The sequence below is a fragment of the Trematomus bernacchii genome, unplaced genomic scaffold (genome assembly GCF_902827165.1).
Source record: "Trematomus bernacchii unplaced genomic scaffold, fTreBer1.1, whole genome shotgun sequence".
NCBI classification, from domain to species: Eukaryota; Metazoa; Chordata; class Actinopteri; order Perciformes; family Nototheniidae; genus Trematomus; species Trematomus bernacchii.
The window spans coordinates 1,128,232-1,150,756 of NW_022988066.1; the positions used below are offsets into that span (position 1 = coordinate 1,128,232).

Genomic DNA, 22,525 nt, shown 5'->3' on the forward strand with positions numbered 1-22,525 from the left:
TTTATTCTTTTGGAAGGGGGGCCACAGGGGGTCCAAGCTCCGCACTGGCCCTCTAGAACCGCCCTTGTTGAAAAGTTTCTTGTTATTTTGAGATACTCGATTTTTTTTTTTTAAAGATAGTAAGTCAAGTTTTCTTTGTTGCTTAATCATCATCTTGTGAAAGTTTGTAATAATAATTATACTAACACGATCCTTTTTAATCACAAGGCTGTTTTTTTGTTATTTTGATTTTAAAACATGTATTTATTTTTCTCCTATAAATGGGCTTCAATAGTGACTAGTATCCTTACATTACTACCACAATACATTAGCAATAGATAAGTAATCTCTCATACTGAAAATAAACACGACAGCAAAGCATTATGAACCAATGTTTATTTAACCAGCACTCTGTTTATAACAGTTTGAACCCTCAGGGTCCATCAACTGGTTCATCCTCCAACGTCTTCTTCTCCTTCTCAATTTGGGGCCATTCATCTACAGAGGCTTCAGATGCCTGAGGGGAAAACAGACAGATGAGCAGGTGTCTTTTTTCTTGTTTAAATAACCAGCTGATTTGGTTTGTAGGCATGTAGACTGATGCAATTCCTCTTGTCTCTGTTTTCAGGCTGTTTAAGTAAGGAAATACCTGTAGAAGAAGTTGTTAATATAGCCTTGGCAAGAATTGCTGGCACAACAACCCAAAAAAAGGATGACGGACAATATCATTCTATCGTTATATAATATTATAGTCTTCTTCTGACTGTAGCCAGAGGCTCATGGCTGCAGCGATTTATTTTTTGTCGTTTCAAGAAACTGCATACCCTGTTGTACCAGTAGAATTACAATGAGCTAAAAGATTATTGTGAAATTTGATATAAATCATTTTGATCCCACCTGATCAAATTCAGCACCACTGGCTGTGTTCAATACATCAGTATCCTCATTGTACTCTGACAAATCCTGTTAGGGGAGAAGAGCTCTGTGTCATTATTTATCCAAATGAAAATACAATGTGCCATTATTAAACTGGCTCATGTGAGAGTGAATGATAGGGGAAAGTGAATACGATGAAACAGAAATACTGACTAACCAGCTCGTCCTCATATGCAGTCCTCATTCCCTCCATCTCAAAGCTCAACCTGAGAGGAGAAAGGTGATAAAAGATGTCATACAGGTTAATACATTTGTAAAAGGTGCAGTGCCATAGCAGAAAGTAATGTGATATTAGCCTAACTACATAAGTTGCTGATGCTATCACTGAGGTCAGGGGAAAGTGGCAGTGTGGTTTTTTGGAATATAGACCTTTAAACAACCTGAGGACTAGTGTACATTCCACAGTCACACCTAAATTAAACATGATGATTTGTTGAGGACGCGATAAAAAAAAACATGATAAGGTTTCTTTAAAGCTAAATCAATTGAGTATTTGTCTGCCAGCGTCATACCCTTGACATTTGGCATTCGCAGAATCATGTAGCAAAATAATATGAATATGAAAAGATACACTGAACAAACATATAAACGCAACACTTGCTCCCAGTTTTCATGAGCTGAAATCAAAGATCTAATACTTTTTCTATGTACACAAAAGGCCTATTTCTTTCAAATATTGTTCACAAATGTGTCTAAATATGTGTTAGTGAGCACTTCTCCTTTGCAGAGAAATCATGATGCTGATCAGACAGCATGATTATTACACAGGTGTGCCTTAGGCTGGTCACAACAAAAGGCCACTCTAAAATGTGCACTTTTATCACACAGCACAATGCCAGAGATCTCACAAAATATTTTACTTTGCAGAAACTCTGCTTGAACATCGAAATGTTGAGCTCGAGTAGGACATGTTTGCTTTTACTCTGGACATTCATAACTTTCCTAATTCTAGAGATATTACCCATAATTCATCCAAATGTTCGCCTATAGGAACGAATGGAGAAACCCTTCAGACTTGAAACATCTTCATGCAACTTCAACTGCTAACTGCTCCTTCATACTTTCACTCAGAAACCTCATTCAAACTTTAAAATGTTACACATCTTTCTGACGTTGTTCATATTACAAAAGGATATTCTTTACGTTTTTGTTATTGTATCCCAAAATGTATTCCAAACTCACTGTTGATTCTGTGAGTCTTAACTGTGAACGAGAGGCTTTATTTGGAGCTATTACAAAACCAGTTATTGTTCCTGTTGAAAGTTGTGTACCATGTTAACACAGGATATCATTACACATCCGTCATTTCACATGTGTGAGCATAAACCCACAAAACCATAGATGAACCGGATTTAACATTATTGTTGATGTTTTGGACCTTTCTATGAAAGCTGTGGTTTTATGGCACCCAGCATGGAAACAGGGTGTGTTGTTTTTCTTCCCATAGCATAGGCCAGGGGCGGACTGGTCATTGGGAATACCGGGAGAATTCCCGGTGGGCCGGTGCTGTGCGTGGGCCGGAGGGCCAAAAACAAAAAATAAGAAGAAAAAAAGAAATAATAATAATAATTTTTTTTTGCCTAAATCCTACCGGCCCACATTTGTAAGTGTACCGGCCACCCCCTGGAGGGGTGTGGTCCACACCCCACTGGGCGTTTTGATAGGCTACCTATGTTCTATCTATCAGATAGTTTCACTTTCACACATCAGGCCCGTAGCAGCTGTCACTGCGCAGTGAACGATCAGGAGTGAGTGACTGAGAGACCTAGCTGGCAGTTGATTACAGATGGATAAACAAGCTCCAAAGCGTAAAGGCGTTTTTGTATAGTTTGTGTATACAGTATACAGTATTGTAGCGAGCCCTGGGTTCAGAAGGAGGGGCTTGCATAGGGGAGGGGGGGGGGGGGGGGTTGGCAGGGAAACGGGGTTCAGGGGGAGTGGCTGTACCCGTAGGATACAAAAGGGGGAAGTGACGTCTGACTCAGAGGTTGCGCGGCTGTGGAGAAGAACGTGTTGCCCACATTCTGTTACTGAGTTTAGGCTAGTTAGCTAGCAGGTTTATTGTTTTGGGTGCAGTCATTTTTGCCTCCACTTGCTGTTCAAATAAATGTTGAAAGAAAAAGTAAATCTGTTTACAGTTCTGTTTCATATGGGTGTTGAGAGATGTCTCCATAGATTTAGTCCCTAATTTTGCTCTCAAAGTGCACCAGATTGATGCATTTAACTTCATCTTCCCGGGGGAGCACGCCCCCGGACCCCCCTAGAGGAGGTGAGGTCCACCACCTGCCCACACCCCCTGTTAAATTGTCTCACCCACATTGAGGATGCTTCCTACGCCCATGTTTTATTCCATGTGTCAAGTCAGGCAAATTGGGTCCAAATGTTATTGCATCAATGATCTGTTTATTGAAATCACTAAATATATGCTGTAACTATTTTGCTCTAGGCAACTCAAGGGCTCAGGTAATGTGATTACTATATGAATAATGGTCCAAAATAACATAAAATGCATAGGTTTTTTTTGTTAAAGTAACATACTTTCGTCGCCGGCCGGCCGATACATGCCGCGCATTAAGTGGGCCTGTCTGTCAATTAATCCCCGGGCCACTTTTTCCCCCCAGTCCGCCCCTGGCATAGGCCATTGTTTCTTTTCAGTTGCTGATGGTTGATGAACTGACGACATGTTATTCTTTCCTGGGGAATAAGAAGCACAGTTCTCTCTTCACAACAGGAAGTGACAGCTTTATGTGAAATCGGGTCATCATTTTTCTTTTTGGGCATGTCTGCTTTTTGTTGATACTGACAACTTTGAGAGAGAAAGGAACAGGGAGGGTAGAGGGGAATCTAACTCGAGCCACTGCAGTAACCACTCAGCCTTCATACATTTGGCTCAACACCTACCAGGTGAGCTACCAAAGCACTGAGTATTTTTCCAAGTGTATAATTGAACAGAGAAAAAACTCACGGAGTCTTCTCTCCGTACTGCCTTCGCCCTGAAACAAGAGCAAAAAAAAACATGATCTCACAGAAGCAAAGACAAAGTTGCCACATTACCAGATAAAAACATGACTCAGACACTCACTGTATATCACTCCATTGCAGCAACAAATGGAGACCAGGACAACCAGGGCTGTGAAACATCCAAAGACAACTGCCACCACCAAGACAGGGAGACGATTTAGCACTGCAGGAGCAGGGAGAAGAAATAAACGTGCAGTTCTCACCTGTTACTCTAATCAATCAGTGTATGAACTGTACCTTCTTTATCCATGTACAGCCTTTTGCTGCTTATGGTGGTGGCATTGTCAAAGCTGTCGGACACTTCACAATGGTACGTTCCAGCACTGCTCCTCCCAACAGACAGCATGAGTATGGACTCTCCTGGATGCTGGTTGACCACGTAGTAGAAGCTTCCTCGACCATGCAGGAGGGTTTTGTTGAGGAACCACTGGTACCGTGGAAAAGATCCCTTCGGTGCCTTGCAGTAGAACCTCAGGTCAATCACAGCATAGTTTTCTCCAATGTCATAGTCGTAATGCATCGTCACTGGCCCTCCAACCGGGACTGTTGGAGAACAGAGGCGCCATGGATGAACATTAAAAGAAAGTAGTCAGTACCACAGTTTTGTGTCAGCAGTTTCAAAGAAATCACATACCCACTTCTAGGGGAATCCATTGACTGTACTCAATCCGGTCTCCATTGTTTGCCTGGCACTGGAGCCATCCCATTGGCCGGTCCAAGACCAATGGAAGCTTAAATGTGGCGTTTCTATCATCAACCGTCGTATTGGCAACCAATTCTGTCCTGTTGTATAGCGAAAAGGTGACAGGTGGAGACCCTTTTGCGGTCTGACAGGCGACCACGGCAGAATAGTTGTGGGAATCTTCCTTTAACACGGTGAAGGAGATGTAAGGGATTGACACGAGGTCTGAGGGAGTAAGATGGAGGAGAATGTTACCTTTCAAAGAGCAATATCATAGCTATACAGTTTGAACCTGAGAGATAATAAAAAACAGCTAACCTTTGACTGTGATTAACACTTCAGGGCTGTTGCTGGAGAAGACATCTGTTTCGTTTAAGTGGTTGGTGGCAATACACATGTAGGAGCCACTGTCTTCAGATGTAGTTCTGAGGGTAACACAGAAATCATTTCAACAGATTTCCTTTTACTCGTTGAGTTATAAATGAGCAGCTTTTATGAAAAAGTATGGTAGAAATTAATCAGAGACCACAGGAAGTTGCTTAATCATGCGTATCTAACATTTTCATGATAACAGAACACCCAGACAACTACCCAGAATCACCATTACCATAACGTAGCAAAAACATCACAACCAATAGCCACTCTGTGCAGAACTAGTTTTGTGTATGCACTAAATGCAGTCAGTACACACAGTACAGAATAGTTATCCAAATACCAAATAAACCAATTAAATAGATAGCAGCTGTAGACAATCTCAATAGGAATACACTGACCTGTAGATCAAGAGATGGTCATCAACAACATAGGGGAGACGAGACGGAGAGACAAGCCGACCGTTCAGCAGCCACGTGTAGGAGACATGATTTCCAGCGCTGAGCTTACAGTAAAGCTCCAGTGTCTTCCCCTCAAAAAACTCCTCTGGACCTGAATGGACAACAATCTCTGCCTCTTTCACCGGTTCTGCAGGAAAGACAGAGCAAAAAAAAGGTAAACCCTAAATAATTCTTATTCCAGATATACAATAATATTTCTTAAATGATATATAGTGTCTGAATGTAGCTAGTTATACTGCTCTAAGAATGTCAGGTAAAAGTCTCAATCGGAAATCATTTACAGTTAAAGTAATGAAACAATGATATGCTCTCATCTTACTCATTAGAGAATTCACCTTGTAGGTTAAATGCATGGAAGGACAACCTGCAGACTGAAGTTTCAGATGAAGATTGGAAAAAAGCTTGCACTGCTGCTTATATCAGGTCTATTAATACGCGACTGAAACTAATACAGTATAAATGGTTGATGCGAACAAATGTGAACCCGGTTGATTAAACCGATAAAACAAAAATATACATGCACAAAATGCTCAGAATCAAGGGGAACATTAAGGTGTTCTGGGAAGAGGTACAAGGTACAGTAGAGAAGATCATTTCAAAGCAGATTTGACTGGATCCAAAGTTTTTTCTGTTGAGTTTGTATCCAGAAAAGCATAAATATAGTAAACATGAGCGAACATTTATAGACCTCAGCTTGCTCTACGCCAAAACCTGTATTGCATTGTTTTGGAAAAAGGCTCACAGCCAGAGCATCACTCATTGGTTGGGACGGATGCTGTCAGGCCTCCCATTGGAGAAGATATCTTGTATTAAGGTCCAGACAGCATGTGTTTGAGAATGTATGGAGGCCCTTCAATGATTATGTAAAGGATCTGAATTTTGTCTTTTCTTTTTATGCATCAGGTTTTCATATGATTGCCTTGTGTTATACGGATGAAGCATGATTTTTTTTATGTCTCTTGTTTTTGTTCTTGCTTTTGTGTTATAAAAATTTAAATTAAAACATTGTGGGAAAAAATAATGTCAGGTCAAAGTCTTAATTGGAAACAATTTACAATTAAAGTAAAGAAACAATTATAAATACATACAGACAAAATGCCCAAGCTAAGACAAATAACGCTTTCTTAGGTTACTGTAACAGGGAAGCCATTTTGCAACACATATATTTCTGGTAATAAAGACACTCACCGAGGACCTTCAGGTACTGAGTGTAGCTGACAGTGGGCTCTATGTCAGAGTTGTTCTGAGCCTTGGCCACACACTCCAGGTTGCCCTCATGGTTAGGTTGAACTACAATGGGGAAGTTTGCAACCTCCCCATTCAGGGAGGTGTACCAGCCCAACACCTTGCCACGGTCACCCTCCCTGGAAGATGTTGATATTTGTAAGGGATTTTCTATCAATACTTAATGAATGTTAATGCAATGGTTAGATATAATGTGAACAAAACTCACTTATATAACTCCAGCAGGATCATTACATTCTTCGGATAGATTTCCAGTTTACAATGAAAATCAGCAATGCTTTTCACCAAAGCCACTGAAGGGCCCATAAGCTCTGGACGCCCCAGGATTGACTGACCTATCAAAATACAAGATACATTTGAAAGAATGCACAACCACTGTAAAGACTAAATAGAGTCACACATTTGCACTTGTAGTAACTGAGCATACAATAACAATACAACTGACTTACTGCTCTCCTTGGTACAGCAAAACAACCCTGTAGAGAGAGGGAAAACAAATGGTTTTGTAGACGTATCATTTTAAGTGAAATGAAGAGCAGTGTGTGGTGAGTAGCTTACCCAGTATGACCACAAAGAGGGAAGCAGACATTCTTGAAGAAAACATATTACTTTGTACCTCAAAAATTATTACGCGTTGCGATGCAAGAGTTCTGACAGTTTGGAGTGTGAGTGAAAAAACTCACACACACACTTAGAAACATGTGCAAATAGCTGATAGTGCCACACGACACCCGCCTGCAGTACCCTCCCTCGTACCATCAAAAGAGATAGTCAGTGGTGTTATATTTTGTGAATATCAAAACAACATACGTCAGAGGCAATATGAAGAGTTAAAGGTGTTATAAACCATAATTCCTTTTATTGCTTTGACTGAAAACAAAAAACAAACTTCACTTGAAATTACATTTTTTATTTGTCAACACATGGCAGTATAGTAATTGTGCTTTAAACATGATCTGTCACTCGGTAAATGAATGTTACACCTTTTTAGTCATTACTGTCACCATACCTGCAGAACAATATATAGCTACAGAAAAAACATTTAAAAAAATACAAAATTAGCATGAAGGGATGACCAATTTAACAAGGGTGATATGATCCTCCTGTGTCATATTGTGGTATCTACGGTCTAAAACAGAGAGAGAAGAGAGTTATACATTGGACACACTGTGTCTTATATATTAAAAACAGAAAATCACTTTATTTCAGCATACAGAGATGGTAAATGCAGTTTTATTCGAAGAATCAAGAAGTAATTCAATATTGATTTACAGTGATTGCACTTAAGTACAATTTTAAAATACTTATACTTTACATGAGTATTTCAATGTTATGCTACTTTGTACGTCTACTCCATTACAATTCAGAGGTAACTCGTGTTTCCTTTTACTCCACTACATTTATTTTGTACCTTTAGTTACTTTGCAGATTTTGATTAATGATGTGAAATATGTTCAACACTTAAATCAGACTTTAGTTACACCTGGAGTAAATTCACAAGCTACCCTGCAGTATACAAAGCTACCTCCACCAGCTGTGATAACACTTTAATTAATCAATAATTATAATCAAAACATATCATATATATTATTCTGAAATGAACCAATCTGCATAATGACTACTTTTACTTTTGGTACTTTAAGTATATTTTGATGAAAACACTTTTCTACTTTTACTTGAGTAACATTTTGAATGCACAACTTTTACTTGTAACAGGGTATTCCAACACTCTGGTACTTTTACTTTTACTCAAGTACAAACTCTGAGTACTTCTCCCACCTCTGTATAATTTAGAGTTTTTAGGAGAAAATGGACCCGGGAGACCAACTGGAAGTTTAACATTTAAACACTTCGTCCATTTTTCCTATAAAAGCTATTAATCACATGTCAGGCATACATATTAAATGATAGAAAACTAAGAGATCTATTTAAAGTAAAGCAATACTGGACAATGTGTCATAATTCATTAATTTAAAACCATGTGTTTATGTGAGGTCTGTGTCAGAATGTACCTGATTCTGAACAACCAAGTCTCTGGACAAAGGTTCGTCCTGTTCGCTGGATGTGGATGCAGAAAGAGGAAGTGTGTCAAAACTGGGAGAGAAGTCACAAACATTGTTGAACAGGTTAATAAGAGTTATAGATCAATAAACCTTGTGAGGTCCATTAAGATAAAACGTACCCTATTATAGCATCTTGGTCATGATCTGTAAATAAATGAAGGGTGAAGACACAAAAACAATTAATATAAATTAACTTCGTATTTCCATGTAACTGATTTTTATTTCTCCCTCAAAACACACAAAACACACAAATACCTTGATTCTGGTCGAACATCTTGTATATGCAGCCCAGGGCAACTGCCAATGTCACAAAATGAAAGCAGCAGAACGCAATGGTGAGGATCTCAATGGTGTTCATGAAAACCTCTATGGAAGAGAAGGGACAAGGCCACTGAAGTATAACAAACTGCAGGGCAGCATGTAAGACATTTAAATACACAATATGGGATTTTTACTTGATGGTGTTTCAGTGGAAGATGTTGCTTCAGGCATGCAGTTGAGGATCCTGTCTGATCAAGAGTATAAATAGTGATGTGGTACACTAACTAGTGCAGAAATCCCACACAAAGAGGACATTTTACAAAGGCACGTGTGACATTTTAGAAAAAACATTTAGCAAGATTAGGTGTTTTGGCAATTTGGCACCCATAAAGATGAAGTAGCTAAACACAGCAAGGCATCAAGCAAGTGCAACAACAAAGGACATAGCAAGGCAGCTAATTTTACTTACGAGTTTAAAGAAACAAGACCATCTTGGCTTCTGTCTCAAATTATTTTATCTCGCAAAGCTATTTCGCTATAACAACTGCAAGCCAGTAGGATATTTACTAACTCAAGTCACACAAGTAAAAGGTTACGCAAAAAGAGTCATACCACTGCGAACCATAAGTATGCTAATTATGTAGCTGGAGCTAGCTGCTGGTTAGCTTAGCTTAACATAAAGACGGAGGCAAACAGCTAACCTGGCTATACCAAAGGTCATAAACTTCAGCTGCTGGCACCTCTAATATGTTATCTCGTTAGTTTAACCTGAACAAAGAATTAAAACGATTTCAATTATTCTCTTCTCCACTTTTTGACAACCTCATAGTGACACTATGTCACCTTGCCAAGGCAAACCAGGATAGCCGTTGTGATGAGCTATTTGTTCCCCCTTGTTTCCAGTCTTTATGCTGAGATAAGCTAATGGACTGCTGGAGGCATATTTACCAGACAAACATGAGGATGGTATCAATCTAATCATCATGTAATAAAGATAACCACACTTCCCAAAATGTCAAACCATTTCTTGATTATACATTTTTTGGACACCAAGATTTTTCACACACTTAGTCTAGATCAATTTTTGTTTACCTGTGACTTGGACCTGCACGGCCTCACTCTCCACCCAGTACCCCGAGTCATTGTAGCTGTCCCTGGCCCTGCAGCGGTAATACCCAGACTCCTCTGGTCCAACCTTAAGCAGAACGAGGATCCGTCTATGGTCAGTTAGGGCATAGTGAGGCGGGTCGGGCTGAATATGGGAGTCCCTGTGAGTCTCAGGGGGGAGGACAGAGTCGTTCAAGAGCCAGGAGTATTCAGGGAAAGTTCCTCTGCTGACTCCACAGCTCAGCCTGGCAGCGGTCAGTTTGGAGTCAGCTCTGTAGAGATATTCAACCTCGACTTTCACATCACCTCCGACTGGGACTGGATAAGCAAGGGGAGGGAAACGACGGAAAGATTAAAAAGACCAAAAAGGGTAGGCAATCACAGAGAGACACATTTCTTTGACATGTCGGTGTAGCTCATACCCACTTCCAGAGTCAGAGGCTCACTCATCAGCTTCTGCACCTCAGTATTCACCCGACATCGAAGAGTGCCCATGTCCAGCCCCAGCACCACAGCGACGGAGAACCACGCAGCAAGGGATTCAGTAGCTGTGACTGATCCCACTTCTTTGTCATCCAGTAGAAGAGAGATGTTGACCGGAGGACTCCCTCTTGTTGACCAGCAGGTCACGTTGCCACTGGGACTAGCTCCCGGATTTGAGATGGAGAAAGAGATCCTTGGTTTTGAAACATAGACTGGTGGAGAGGAGAAGATACAATACATGTTAGGCTGCAGTGAAACAAAACTAAACAGAATATCAAGCAGGTATTCTTTTAATATACTTTTGTTGATGTATACCTTTGACTGTCACTTTGACCTCAAAGCTGCTTGAGAACCTCCTGGTGTCCTGCACAGTGGACCAAGCCATGCAAGAGTAGTACCCAGCATGCTCTGGAGTCACCTTCCCCATCACTAGCTTGTTCCCAGTGTGGTGAAAGAGAGGAGAGGTTGAAGAAGTTACTTCCTTTCTGTTGAAAAACCAGGTGTAGGAGAGGTGGGAGCCCTTTGTGGCGCTGCAGCTCAGTTCAATACAGGAGCCCTCGTAGGCGACTGGGGGATACGGTTCAGAGGTCACTCTGGTGTTTGATGCTGGAGCTGGAAGTTTGGGAATGATCGATGGTTGGGGAGGAGAGGAAAGGTTCAAGTTTTTAATAGATTTTTTCCGATAAAATAACCGTGATATTGAAGGATATTGAATAGTTTTGAACTGTATGCTGTATTTAAAATATTGGCACTGCTTTCCTTGCAGTCAGACAACTATACCGTTTATGTTTCTGACAGGGAACTGAAGCCTTTATCTAAATCAGGTTACTGGACTGAGGAGGTAGAGCGGGCTGCACTATGTGGTTTGATCCCTGGCTCCTGTAGCCTACACGTTAAAGTGTACTTGGCCAAGATAATTAAACATACATTGCTTGTGAGTTTGATAGATTGCTGGCTTGTCTTTTACTGTTCTAATGAACATCTATTATCTCGCCAAAGCGACCAGACTCCATTTAAAAAACCTGAAATGTAACTTACAGAAAACAGGAATAGCCTGTCTATGGCTGCTCTGATTGGGTTGTGGTTTGACTTTGATCATTCCGAACAGGAAATAAAAAATATATGTATGTATTTTTTGGTCTGCCTTTCTTTTGGGTGGCTGAAATAACTTCTGTCTCTTCCTCCAGATTTGTGGTGTGCCGACGGCCTTCTACAATAGGCAATACACTGATTGTGGAAAAGTACTGCATACAACACAACTGCAAAACATCCAAACCTTCTCTCTAAAGCTCTAACAGGATATATAATCTCTGTCTCTTACTCACTGACTACAGTCAGCTTGATGCTGTTGCTGACTGCTGTGCTTCCTCCTGTCGTCGCCCTGCAGCGGTACGACCCCTCTAATGCTACAGTAACCTTCAGGTAGAATGATGCAGGTTGTTCCCCTTTGAGATCAGCGACGGTGGCCATCAGGACTCCATCACCCCCATCAGCTCGTATGTGACTGGCAGAGAGGAATCAGGTGCAATGCAGCGTAAAGCCACCCTGGAGCCGAGGTAGGCCATGACTGGACCAGTCAGGACTGGGCGAATAGAGATCGACCCTCCTGAAGAAACATGATAAAACAGGTAGTGTGGTTGAAAAGTACCCATTACAAGTTTTAAAGAGACTTTGAGCAGCTAAAGGCAGCACATTATTTGAATTAGCTATAAGATTAAAGAATAACATCAGAGAAGTCCTAAAGCAAAAATATTGTCCAGCTGAGCTCCACATCTGAAGGACGACTATACAAACGTACCTAACCTGATGAAGAAACTGGCCAGAGCTGAAATCAAAAAACACATTGCAGTAAGAATATTAATCCACTAAAATATAAATATATAAAACTATTTACAATAATTTAGACTAACTCACCCAAAATTGGCAGTAAATTAGGAGTTTGTACACTCTTCATAACAGTGCTCCGCATTTATCTTTGACATATGTTCAGTCTGTGTGTTTGCTTGCGTGTGTGTGCGCGGTGTGTGTAAAAGCTAGGGGTGTTACACATGTGTTGGAAGTAGATAACATAATAGGCTGCATTTTTGGCTCATTTTACAGAACAAATGAAGCAACAACAAAAAAAAGCATAAACCAAACATTTTTAATTATCGAGATATTTGAAAAACATTCACAGGTCATTGAATTCAGGTAAAGAAACATTTTGAAAAACAACTTAATACTTTGAACATCATATAAATGATGATATAATAAGATTCGTTTGCATGAATTCTTAATTTACAGTAATAATGAAAGTTGAAAAAAAATGTAACACTGTTTTCAGTCACAAAAGGACGATGAAAAAAGAGTTCAATCCCTTTAAACAATCCCTTTAAACATAAGGTTAAAATAAAAACTTTTGCAGAAAGAGGCTACAACCACAACCTTATCTTCATATCATGAAACTGGAACAGTGAGTTCCAGTTTCATTTTTTTTTTCAGCCACTTGACTTTTTCAGCTCCAGACTTGAATTGTTTTCATGCGATGGAGTCAGTGGTTGGTTCTCTTCAATGGTAGCAGGACGCACTCTGCAGGGGTTTCTCTGACGTCTGAGCATTGTGGTATGCTGTTTCACCAGGAAGCGCTTATCAGAGCTGCTCTGTGGGGGGGAAGACACACAAGTCTATAGACACAACAACACTCTGATATACACTAACCATATAAACCAGGGGTGTCAAACTCAAGGCCCGGGGGCCAAATCCGGCCCGCCACTTCATGTATGTGGCCCACAAGAGCTTGCAAAGAATATAATACGTTTATTATAAGGTTACGTGCCGCTTTACAGGAACACGTTGCCCATAAACTACATGTCCCACAATGCATCTAATTTTGTGAGATGGCACTGAAGAGACTTGCCATTACTTGCAATTATTTGCCCCAGACTTCTGCTTTCAGACGTAGTTAATTATGAAGTTATTACCCTATCCGATAATAATACAATGCAGAGGAAATATTGTTAAATAATAAATTATTTTATATATATTATTTTATATAGTCTTAAAGTTACCACCGGCCCTTTGAGTGCAACCATAATTCTAATGTGGGCCGCGATGAAATTGAGTTTGACACCCCTGATATAAACCAATGACTGATTCCCTTGCAACAACCAAATCATATGTTTTCTCATCTTGTCTATGACAAATTAAATATGTTAGTCGTTTGATAACATGTGACTAACCATCACCAGCATGTCTTTCAGTCTCTCGATGGCCTTCTGATTGGCTCGTCCCCGTGACACATATGAGGTTAAGATTAGACTGAGGAAACAGAATAATATATCCATTGATGATTATTATGTTCACATGATATAAGCAGCTGTACACACTGTGCTTCCAGTTCTCTCACCCAAGGCTAAAACAGTCTCACAGTATATTACATTTGTTTCCTTTCAAACCGGAAAAACTGGTCAAAAACATAACCAGTGTTTGTGAATAAACCTGTTGCAGACTTACATCTCAGCAAGTATGAGCGGCAGGGCGAAGGCCGACGAGGCCAGGTAGCGGAGAGTGGACTGCGCCGGGCCTGGGAGGCTGTCCACACACACTCCTGTCACATTAAACACACTTAGTCCATTTCCGAATGGACCACATGAGGACCTGGAGGGGAAAAATAAGGAGGAAAAAAACAGCAAAAAAGAACATTTAAAACGGCTAAAGAAACAAATAGGGTGTATTGAGAATCAACACTGCTACAATAGTTGGCTGCAACTCAAAATTACAGTTAAAAAGTACATGTGTGTGCAGGCGCGTCGCCTGGCCCCGGACAATTCTCCCTCAATAATATAATACATTAACCGTGCTTTACAACCTTGAGGTTATGAAAGGCACTATATAAATTCAAGTTATTATTATTATTATTATTATTATTATTATTATTATTATTATTTACCTGAACCTCATCATGACACTAGAGAGGACTGCAGGATTTTAATTTCTCGTGTTCGGTGAATGCAACAGAGGAAAGACACCAGACCAACCACCAGAGAGTTGCATGGAAATAAACGTGTCTTATTGGCTGACAGGTACCTATCGTGTGACAATGTTTAAACTGTCAGTCGGACTCTGAGTTTTTGAAGATGGACATAAGAAAAAAAAAAATCCCGGGGGAGCATGCCCCTGGACCCCCCTAGAGGAGGTGAGGACCCCCCTAGAGGAGGTGAGGTTACCCCTGCTTACACCTATATGCCGTGAGCTGATTATCGAGCCTTCATTGTAACAGTGTGCACTGTGTGTGTGCGTGTGGGGAGTGTTGCAGTAGAAATGTCCACTGTAGCGCCCGGTACCTTATGTACCTTAATGAACTGTTGGCTAAGCCCCGAATGTTTCCAGGTTCAGGAAACGCCCCTGTGTCTGTGCCTTCTTGCTGGTAGAGGTTGAAGCCCAGTGTGGCTGCAGCCATGAGGAGACCGAGCAGTAACATAAAGTGGAATAAAACGGAGGAGCTGGAGCCTCGAAACATCCTCTGCTCTGCCACGCAGCACCGCAGGACCGAGAACTGAACACAGAGAGAGAAAAAGACATGGACTGTTCAAATACAGTTGATGGTCATTAGTGCATCTTGTGCACAAGTCCATCTACATCGAACAAATACCTGCAAACAGTCTTATGTTACAGACTATTTATTGTCTGGATTCAGTCATTTCATGTATTTTCAGCCTTTTGCCTAATGACGACAGGACTAGGAGGTCACTGTACCAACCCCCCCACACATACAACCAAAACATTTTTACTTTCGATTTTCTTACAGTTGAAATTAGATAAAACACGTTATTATGAGAGCTAAAGAGGACCTAGCCAGGCTATCTGTTACCCCCTGTTTCCAGTCTTTTTGTTAAGCTAAGCTAATCTTTGTGAGCAAATGAGCTGAGTAAAAAAGCTTATTTTATCCAAAATCATTCCTTTATTTAAGGAATTTGTTAACCAATTTGTGCAAAAATCATCATGTTGCCAAACAAATAATGACATCCACCTGAATGTCAGTATTTTGGTTGATCCAAAGTATCTATTAACTTTGGTATTTTTGTATTGAGTAATTTGAGTTTATGGTATTATCTGAACACATTTATCAGATCCTTGTTGTATTTATTGAAGTAGTATTACTATTTAGTTTATAGTGAGATAAGTTCTATCATTTTAGGGCGTTGTTCTTCTGTTCATTTTGTGACATTAATGCCCGTACTTGATTATGAACTGGATTTAAACATTGAGAGACCAAAAGAGACACAGTTTTGTGTAAGAGGGTCTATAACTCTCACGTCCCAGACAACCTTTTGGATGTAGAAAGTGGCCATCAGTGTGACGGCTTCTATCAGCGGCAGAAGAGGGCAGTAGAAGACTCCAACCCAGGATACAGTCTGACTGTACACCAGATCCAACACATTGAAAGGGACCAGGAAGTGCTGTTTTCCACACAATCGGGCCAGAAAGGATGAGGGATACTTCTCATGCAGCAGCCTGTCAGATATTAAGATAATTTGAAAAAAACGGACATGAATCTTAAATAGAAAGTAAAACTTCAACCTTTCCCTATAGAATCAGAATCAGAATCAGAAACGGGTTTATTGCCATGTAGGTGCACACGTACGAGGAATTTGACTTGATGTCATGGTGCATACATAAAATATAAAACAAAAATTTTAAAAAAGCACACAGATAGCGAACTATATTAAGAACACCGTAATGCACATTAATGTAATGTAAATATAGTGAGATAGCAATAAAATAAAGCAGTCATTTACAACGAAATATAGGTTAGATTCGGAGACAGTTTCTTCCCGTGGGCAGTGAGACTGTTAAACAATTGAACTGCTGAAACAATTTCAAAACATTCATCTTCTACTTAGTAATATATATCTACTATCTAATATATATCATTCCAATAACTTGTATATAGACTCGTACTGCACTATTCCACATACTCACTTTATTTTAGAACTATTTTTCTTTTTGTATTACTTTTACTATCTGTATTATTATGTTGCATTGTTGGAGAAGCCTGTGACATAAGATTTTCACCGACATAATTACTCTGTAGCTATGTCAGTTTGACAATAAAGAACCTTGAACCTTAACCACGGCACTGAATAAGAAAGGAAGAGACGGTTGATCTCAAACAAACCCACTTCCTGGGGTAGTTCAAGAAGAAAGCGTTGCAAAAAGCAGTGAGGAAGTTGAAGATACACATCTTGTACATCTCTCGACCAAACAAGTTCTCCAAGCATTGCTGTAAACAAACACAGAAGAAACGGGGGTTTACAAGGAACACACTTGAGAACATATACCTAAGATCACATATCAGTCTGTATGATGTTACAACATAAATGTTCCTTACTGGCTCATGTTTGGTTGTTTTGAAGATGAAAAATAAGTACATCCCCAGTGAAGCCAGCTTTAAAAAGATGCTCCTGAAGAAAAGACAGGGTGAACCAAAGTGTGTGTGTGTGTTTGGAACCAAGACATTGATTTGCTCTCGAAACCCAAGTCAAGAAAAAAGTCTCAATACACCTAGAAATGTCGACTTGCAAGTTTTTCATATAATTTAGTTTTATTTTTCCAGTGCCCACTATTTGTACTGAAACTAAATTGTTATTGGTATCATTTTTTCCAACAGGCACCCAGTAACAAAACAGAGGTTTTAAACCAATTGCTAATAAAAAACAATAAAATAAGTGCTGACATGCTGGAAATAATTAATGTCAACATAAGTCCATTCAGAAAATGAATTGGATTGTGAGAGTCCACTTTTTAAATAACATACTTTTAAAAGGGTTTTGTCTGATTGAATTCACAAGTAATTGGAGTTAAAATTCAAGTCAACAAGATGGTTTTTTTATATTGTCAAATGTACTCTAATGTCATATCATTTGTGACTCGGTTCTCAATCGAGTTCAAGTCATGTGACCTGGGTTTTTCTCCATGTGCACCTTACCTCACAAGCGTGGCATTGACCTGCATGGTGAAAGAGTAGTCTTCAAAAGATGAGATCTTGCGGAAGATGTGAGGGAGGAGCAGGTTGACGAAGCTGATGGTTATGGGAGGGAGGTACTCGAGGACCAGACTGACCAACCAGTGGTGTCCAATCTGAGAAACACAGGAGAGTGAAAGTGTATGAATATATTCACCACATCCAGGACACGGTGGGGAAAAATCAGCAACACAGTCTCACCTTGTCCTGCGATGTTTTGGTGGCGAAGTAGATGAGGGAGAAGGCTCCGCCCAGCAGAGCCAGCACGAGTAGGTTGAGGAAGAACCTGAGCAGGTAGAGACGCACTCGCTGTCCAAGTGTCCTCTGAGCCTCGCGCCGGGAGAAACTCTGCTCCTCCAGAAACAGCTGAGGACCAACAGAAAGACACAGGGAAACCCTTCTACTGTGAGCGTAGACCTCAATGTTAACTCTATCAAACCATTAGAACAGCAGTGGGAACACCATCAAGAATCATACAGTCTAGCTTCATTAATCACGTGTACACCTCTTCATTTGCCAGGTATTTTCATTTAGAAGAAGATGAAAATCATTAAGAAATAGTCACTTAAGAAACCTTTTCCCTGGTTCTATCAAGAGGATAGAAACACAAGGTCAACCATTTTTATCCACCATTGTTTCTGCCAATAATCAGTATAATTTCAATAGAGCTACAGAGCTGCACATCTGTAAAAAGTAACTTTGTTCATGAAACTCATGAATGATTTGATAATGATAAAAATGATGTAAAAAGCAGTCCCCAACATGATTTGGAACATGTCAACCCAATTTACACCCGCAGTATGGACTGACTAGTTAGACCCAACATTATATGGGAAACAAGGGGATGGTATGGGTGACAGATTTAGTGTCTACTAAATTTGCCAGCATTTGGTCAGCTACCAAGGTTAATTAGAAGAGCGCTTGCTTGTGATATGCCTGTCTACTCACCTTGAGATCGTTTCTTATGAAGCTGCGTTTGAGAGCGGCAGCCGCAGGGTCCTGGATCGTGAAATCCCATCCACAAAATATCTTGAAGCTCATGTTCATACTGTAACGCTTCCCGAGCATCCAGGTGTGCTTGAAGCCAACCGTTGTCCTATCGGAGAAGTTTGTAGATTTATAACAGACACTTTCTTTAAAGATACTACGAGGAGTTTTTAGCAAGTTGTGAACAGTTTTATTTCAATAATGATGACTCTAATGACCTATATATGCAAACAAGGCCATCAGCATCATGATTGGCTATTTTCTATATAGTTATTCTGAATGCTTGTCACAAGATCACACGGTTTACAGCACAAAAATAGGAAGAGAAAGCAGGAGGGTATTTTTCTGGGAGAATTAATTTGTTGCCGTTCAATTTTGTGGTTATTACTGATACTAGGTCATGACCAACAAAGGGCCCAAGAATTTGGCAAAGAACAAAAAAACAATACAAAAGACTATGTTCAGTCATTGAACAGATTCGGCAAACTGGGACTTGAAAGGTTTCAAAACCTTAGTTTGCACTCGTCCTCCCAGAGTGGTCTAAAATGTATTGTTTTTTAAGGATTTACATTGCGAGACATGGTTTTACATTGATATATGACTCTACGTTAGTGACTTTAACAAAGCTATACACTCTTGCTAATGTTGGTAGCTAACATAGCTTTGTTTGTTGAAGTAACAAAGCAATGCAAAGCTTTCTGTGATTATGAGAAAATGCATGATGACAAAATATGCATTTGCGTCTTTCTTCCACTCACTCCAAAAAACGGATGCATGCGCTAGCCAGATCAACATATTTACAAAACGAGGCGCGGGTGATCATGTTGCTGCGTTATTTGCGGGAATACGATACCACTATTGTCCAGAGGGGCTGCTAAAATCAACAAAAAAATTAAAGTTTCATAAAGATGTAATGAAAGAGACTATATAACGTTTTTGTTCTTGTGCAGTTATATCCTAACTGACCTACGGACCACCAGGATGAGACTGAGGAAGAGGATGGTGAGGATTCCAGCGAGGTACAGCAGAGGTGTGTTCAAGCACTGCAAATTCAGGGAACCACGAGTATAGAAACCATAGAAGACCGGAGAACGATCCAGGTAGCCCTGTAGAGAGGAGACATTTGATTACACATAGAACATACAGCACACACACACAAACACACACAAATCCTTACCGATCCCAAGAAAAAGTCCAAAACTGAGTCATTGCCTCCAAACTTCAGAGGTTCTGCAAAATCACAGAAAACACACTGTGTTTTAGCAGGCATCGAGTTGTGGTTAATATACTTTACTGTAATCTGTCATTAATGCAGACTCACCACTGCTTTTGCTGCTGCCATAAAATATGGTAGGCCCCAGAATGAAGCCGCAGATGAGAGCACAGTGAAGTAGGTTCAAGTGCACCAGGTATTTGAGGAACACAAAGTAAGCCTTCACGCCGACTCCAAACTTGCCTGCAACAGATGAGTCAGGGTTTATAGTGCAGCAGCATTTAGGTAAAATCACCTGGACAACAGGTCCTTATAATGCACTTCAGGCCTTTTTTTACCTTCAATGGCGTGGAGAGTGTGCTGCCATGGCAAAAGGCCTGATAAAGCTCCTCCAATCTGCGCCCAAACCCTCTTCCTGTTGATGCTCTGGCTCCGCCTCCAGGACTCGCTGATTTGCATCTTCCTCCTTTCCCTAATTAACAGCATAAGGAAGGTATTTCATGAATGCCTTTTTATCGAGTTTAAACCCCTGACCCTAAACAGCAAAATACCATTAATAGATGTTTTAATTATGTCTCCTCACTTGAAATGCTGACAGTGTGCTTTTTAAAAGGAGGCAAACAAACACTTGATGAGATGCCATTTTTTTTACTTTAAAAAGACATATATTTAAGAAAGGCTCTCTTCTTAGGGTTAATCAGGCAGTTGTCTCTTGGATTGCAAAATCAATTTCAGCGGCCCATGATTAACACCATAGGAACTGCCATATTTTCTGTCATCCAAACGCTTTTTTCTTATGTTTTTAAATGTGACTTGCTGGATAATTTCACATCTTCAGTCCATGTCTACATGTAAGTAGACATAGCTCATTATAAGTCAATATAGGTTGGGAACAACTGGGTTACAGTTATTAAAACAAAACAATGGTAGGTTGATTAAAAGAAAATCAATTGTATATGTATCTACCAAATGGTGTATGCACTGACTAGAGCAAGGAAATCTTGGACCTTATACAGGAGGAAGTCAAAATAAGATCCAGAATGAGAGGAGGCAGATTTGAGGAGTGAAAAAGGTTTCCCACCTGGCGCTTCTCTTCCCCTGAATACAGATGACCATGTTCCTAAGTGGCTGTGTGAGGGCCTTATCTCTGGGTCCACTGGACAGGTGGCCATGGACGCTCTCCTCCCCAGGAACGGGGCCATCCTGGTAGGCCTCGCTGGGCTTTCTGCTCTGCTCGGGCCGACTGGCCTGGATACTGGGCAGCAGATCAAATATCTCCGTCTGGTAGTACTCACAGGAGTCCGACGACACAGTGGAGTGAGTGCTGTCATCTGTGGTGAGAAAACACATGAATGTGGATTAAAGTGCATGTTTTCATACGAGATATTTAACTAATCGTAAGGGTAGGGTAGTTTATTTTTATCAGCTGCATATTATCTTCTTGATAAGTTGATCAATTGATAATCAAAAGTGATACGCTGGGTAAGGAAACCAAGGTTATATCCTCAAATGTCTGTCTTTTTATTTCAGTTTTGCTAATCAGTTAACAATGTGCAAACCAGAAAATCTTTGGCATTTATGCTTAAAAAAAATCTTAAATAATCATTAACATACCAAAATAATAGCTCATCAAATAGCATAGGCTAATGCACGCAATGAATCAAACATTAATTGAGACACTTGAGAATACTAATTTCAGTTTCTGTTTATTAATTTGTTGGATTATAAATATACGAACTATGTTTTTTTACACATGACAGCTATACCCTCCTGCTTGCTTTCCTTTTTTCTCCTTATCTTTCCTGCAGATGAAATGTCATTAGTGTCTTCTAGCCATTGCTGGTGTGTAAAAATGATTATCATGAAGTATTTCAATGTTTATATCACTTGTGTAATACTAAAATTCAACCCTTTATGAATGATTATGAACTAGACATGAGAGGGCTAACCAGTTGACATTCAGCACAGTTGACATTCAGCATTGAAATATTTACTTCGAAATACAGTCACAGTCAGGAACAAGCTAAATGTCGTCTCACACACACACGGAAAATGCACAAGCACATTTGTATTCTTTTTTGTTACCTGATAGGAGTCTCATGAAATTGACAGTTTTGTGCGCCTCCATTTTCTCTACCTGCACTTCCTCTTTTCTAATAACTAATGCTCAAACGCCAATCTCCTGGCTTCACATGAAACACACACATCTCCAGCTGCAACCTAAAGTTGTGAAAAAGTTACGTCCGCAATCTGCATCAAAACATTCTGCATTGCATCCCACATCAACACCCTCCAAACGTGAGACCCCTGAGCTGCTGATCTAAAGCTAGAGCTGTTCCTCAAGCCCTGTTGGTAGGGCTCACTTGGTGGCAGGTGGAGCAAATGTCACATATGTTCACATATAGACTGACTGCGACTGAATTTGACTGATCACAGGAAATCACATGACAGGATACAGAAACAGGCGTTGCATTGGTGGCTGGAAATATCACAAATAATTGTACAACATAACAAACGCCCACACATACACACTATGCTTAAAACAAGTGGGAATATGTTGAAGTCCTATCAAATTGTTTATAATGCAGTCTGATCTTGTTTCAGATGATTTTATCTGCGAAATCCACTAAGGAGCAAAGCTATAGAAACAACACAGGTTTCAAATTATACTTAACTATACTTTGGAATACAATTTGCCACCATAATCAATCA

At 40.1% G+C, this 22,525-nt stretch overlaps 2 protein-coding genes across 3 annotated transcripts; both read right to left on the reverse strand.

The window, feature by feature from the left end:
• Positions 1-358: 358 nt before the first annotated feature.
• Positions 359-12,618, reverse strand: si:dkey-93h22.7 (Fc receptor-like protein 5). Of its 2 annotated transcripts, XM_034120640.1 has the most exons (18): positions 12,525-12,618; positions 12,409-12,435; positions 11,936-12,216; positions 10,926-11,222; positions 10,550-10,822; positions 10,113-10,445; positions 7,146-7,172; positions 6,905-7,031; positions 6,640-6,815; positions 5,392-5,578; positions 4,937-5,043; positions 4,571-4,843; positions 4,174-4,479; positions 3,998-4,099; positions 3,881-3,908; positions 1,073-1,121; positions 877-942; positions 359-496 (listed from the first exon to the last, which is right to left on the reverse strand). In XM_034120640.1, exons 3-18 carry the CDS (start codon positions 12,078-12,080, stop codon positions 413-415), a joined length of 2,580 nt encoding a protein of 859 aa, XP_033976531.1. In that variant the 5' UTR covers positions 12,081-12,216; positions 12,409-12,435; positions 12,525-12,618; the 3' UTR covers positions 359-412. The 2 variants fall into 2 exon arrangements, with proteins under 2 accessions (XP_033976531.1, XP_033976532.1); XM_034120641.1 differs by lacking the exons at positions 12,409-12,435; positions 12,525-12,618 and having other exon boundaries at positions 11,932-12,012.
• A 116-nt stretch (positions 12,619-12,734) lies between these two features.
• tmc8 (transmembrane channel-like 8) lies at positions 12,735-22,205 on the reverse strand. The gene is made up of 16 exons (XM_034120737.1): positions 21,899-22,205; positions 20,895-21,144; positions 20,152-20,285; positions 19,922-20,056; positions 19,778-19,830; positions 19,567-19,706; positions 18,562-18,709; positions 17,815-17,979; positions 17,578-17,729; positions 16,981-17,053; positions 16,772-16,872; positions 15,917-16,103; positions 14,942-15,144; positions 14,103-14,246; positions 13,829-13,907; positions 12,735-13,249 (listed from the first exon to the last, which is right to left on the reverse strand). Exons 1-16 carry the CDS (start codon positions 21,939-21,941, stop codon positions 13,088-13,090), a joined length of 2,169 nt encoding a protein of 722 aa, XP_033976628.1. The 5' UTR covers positions 21,942-22,205; the 3' UTR covers positions 12,735-13,087.
• Positions 22,206-22,525: the final 320 nt, after the last annotated feature.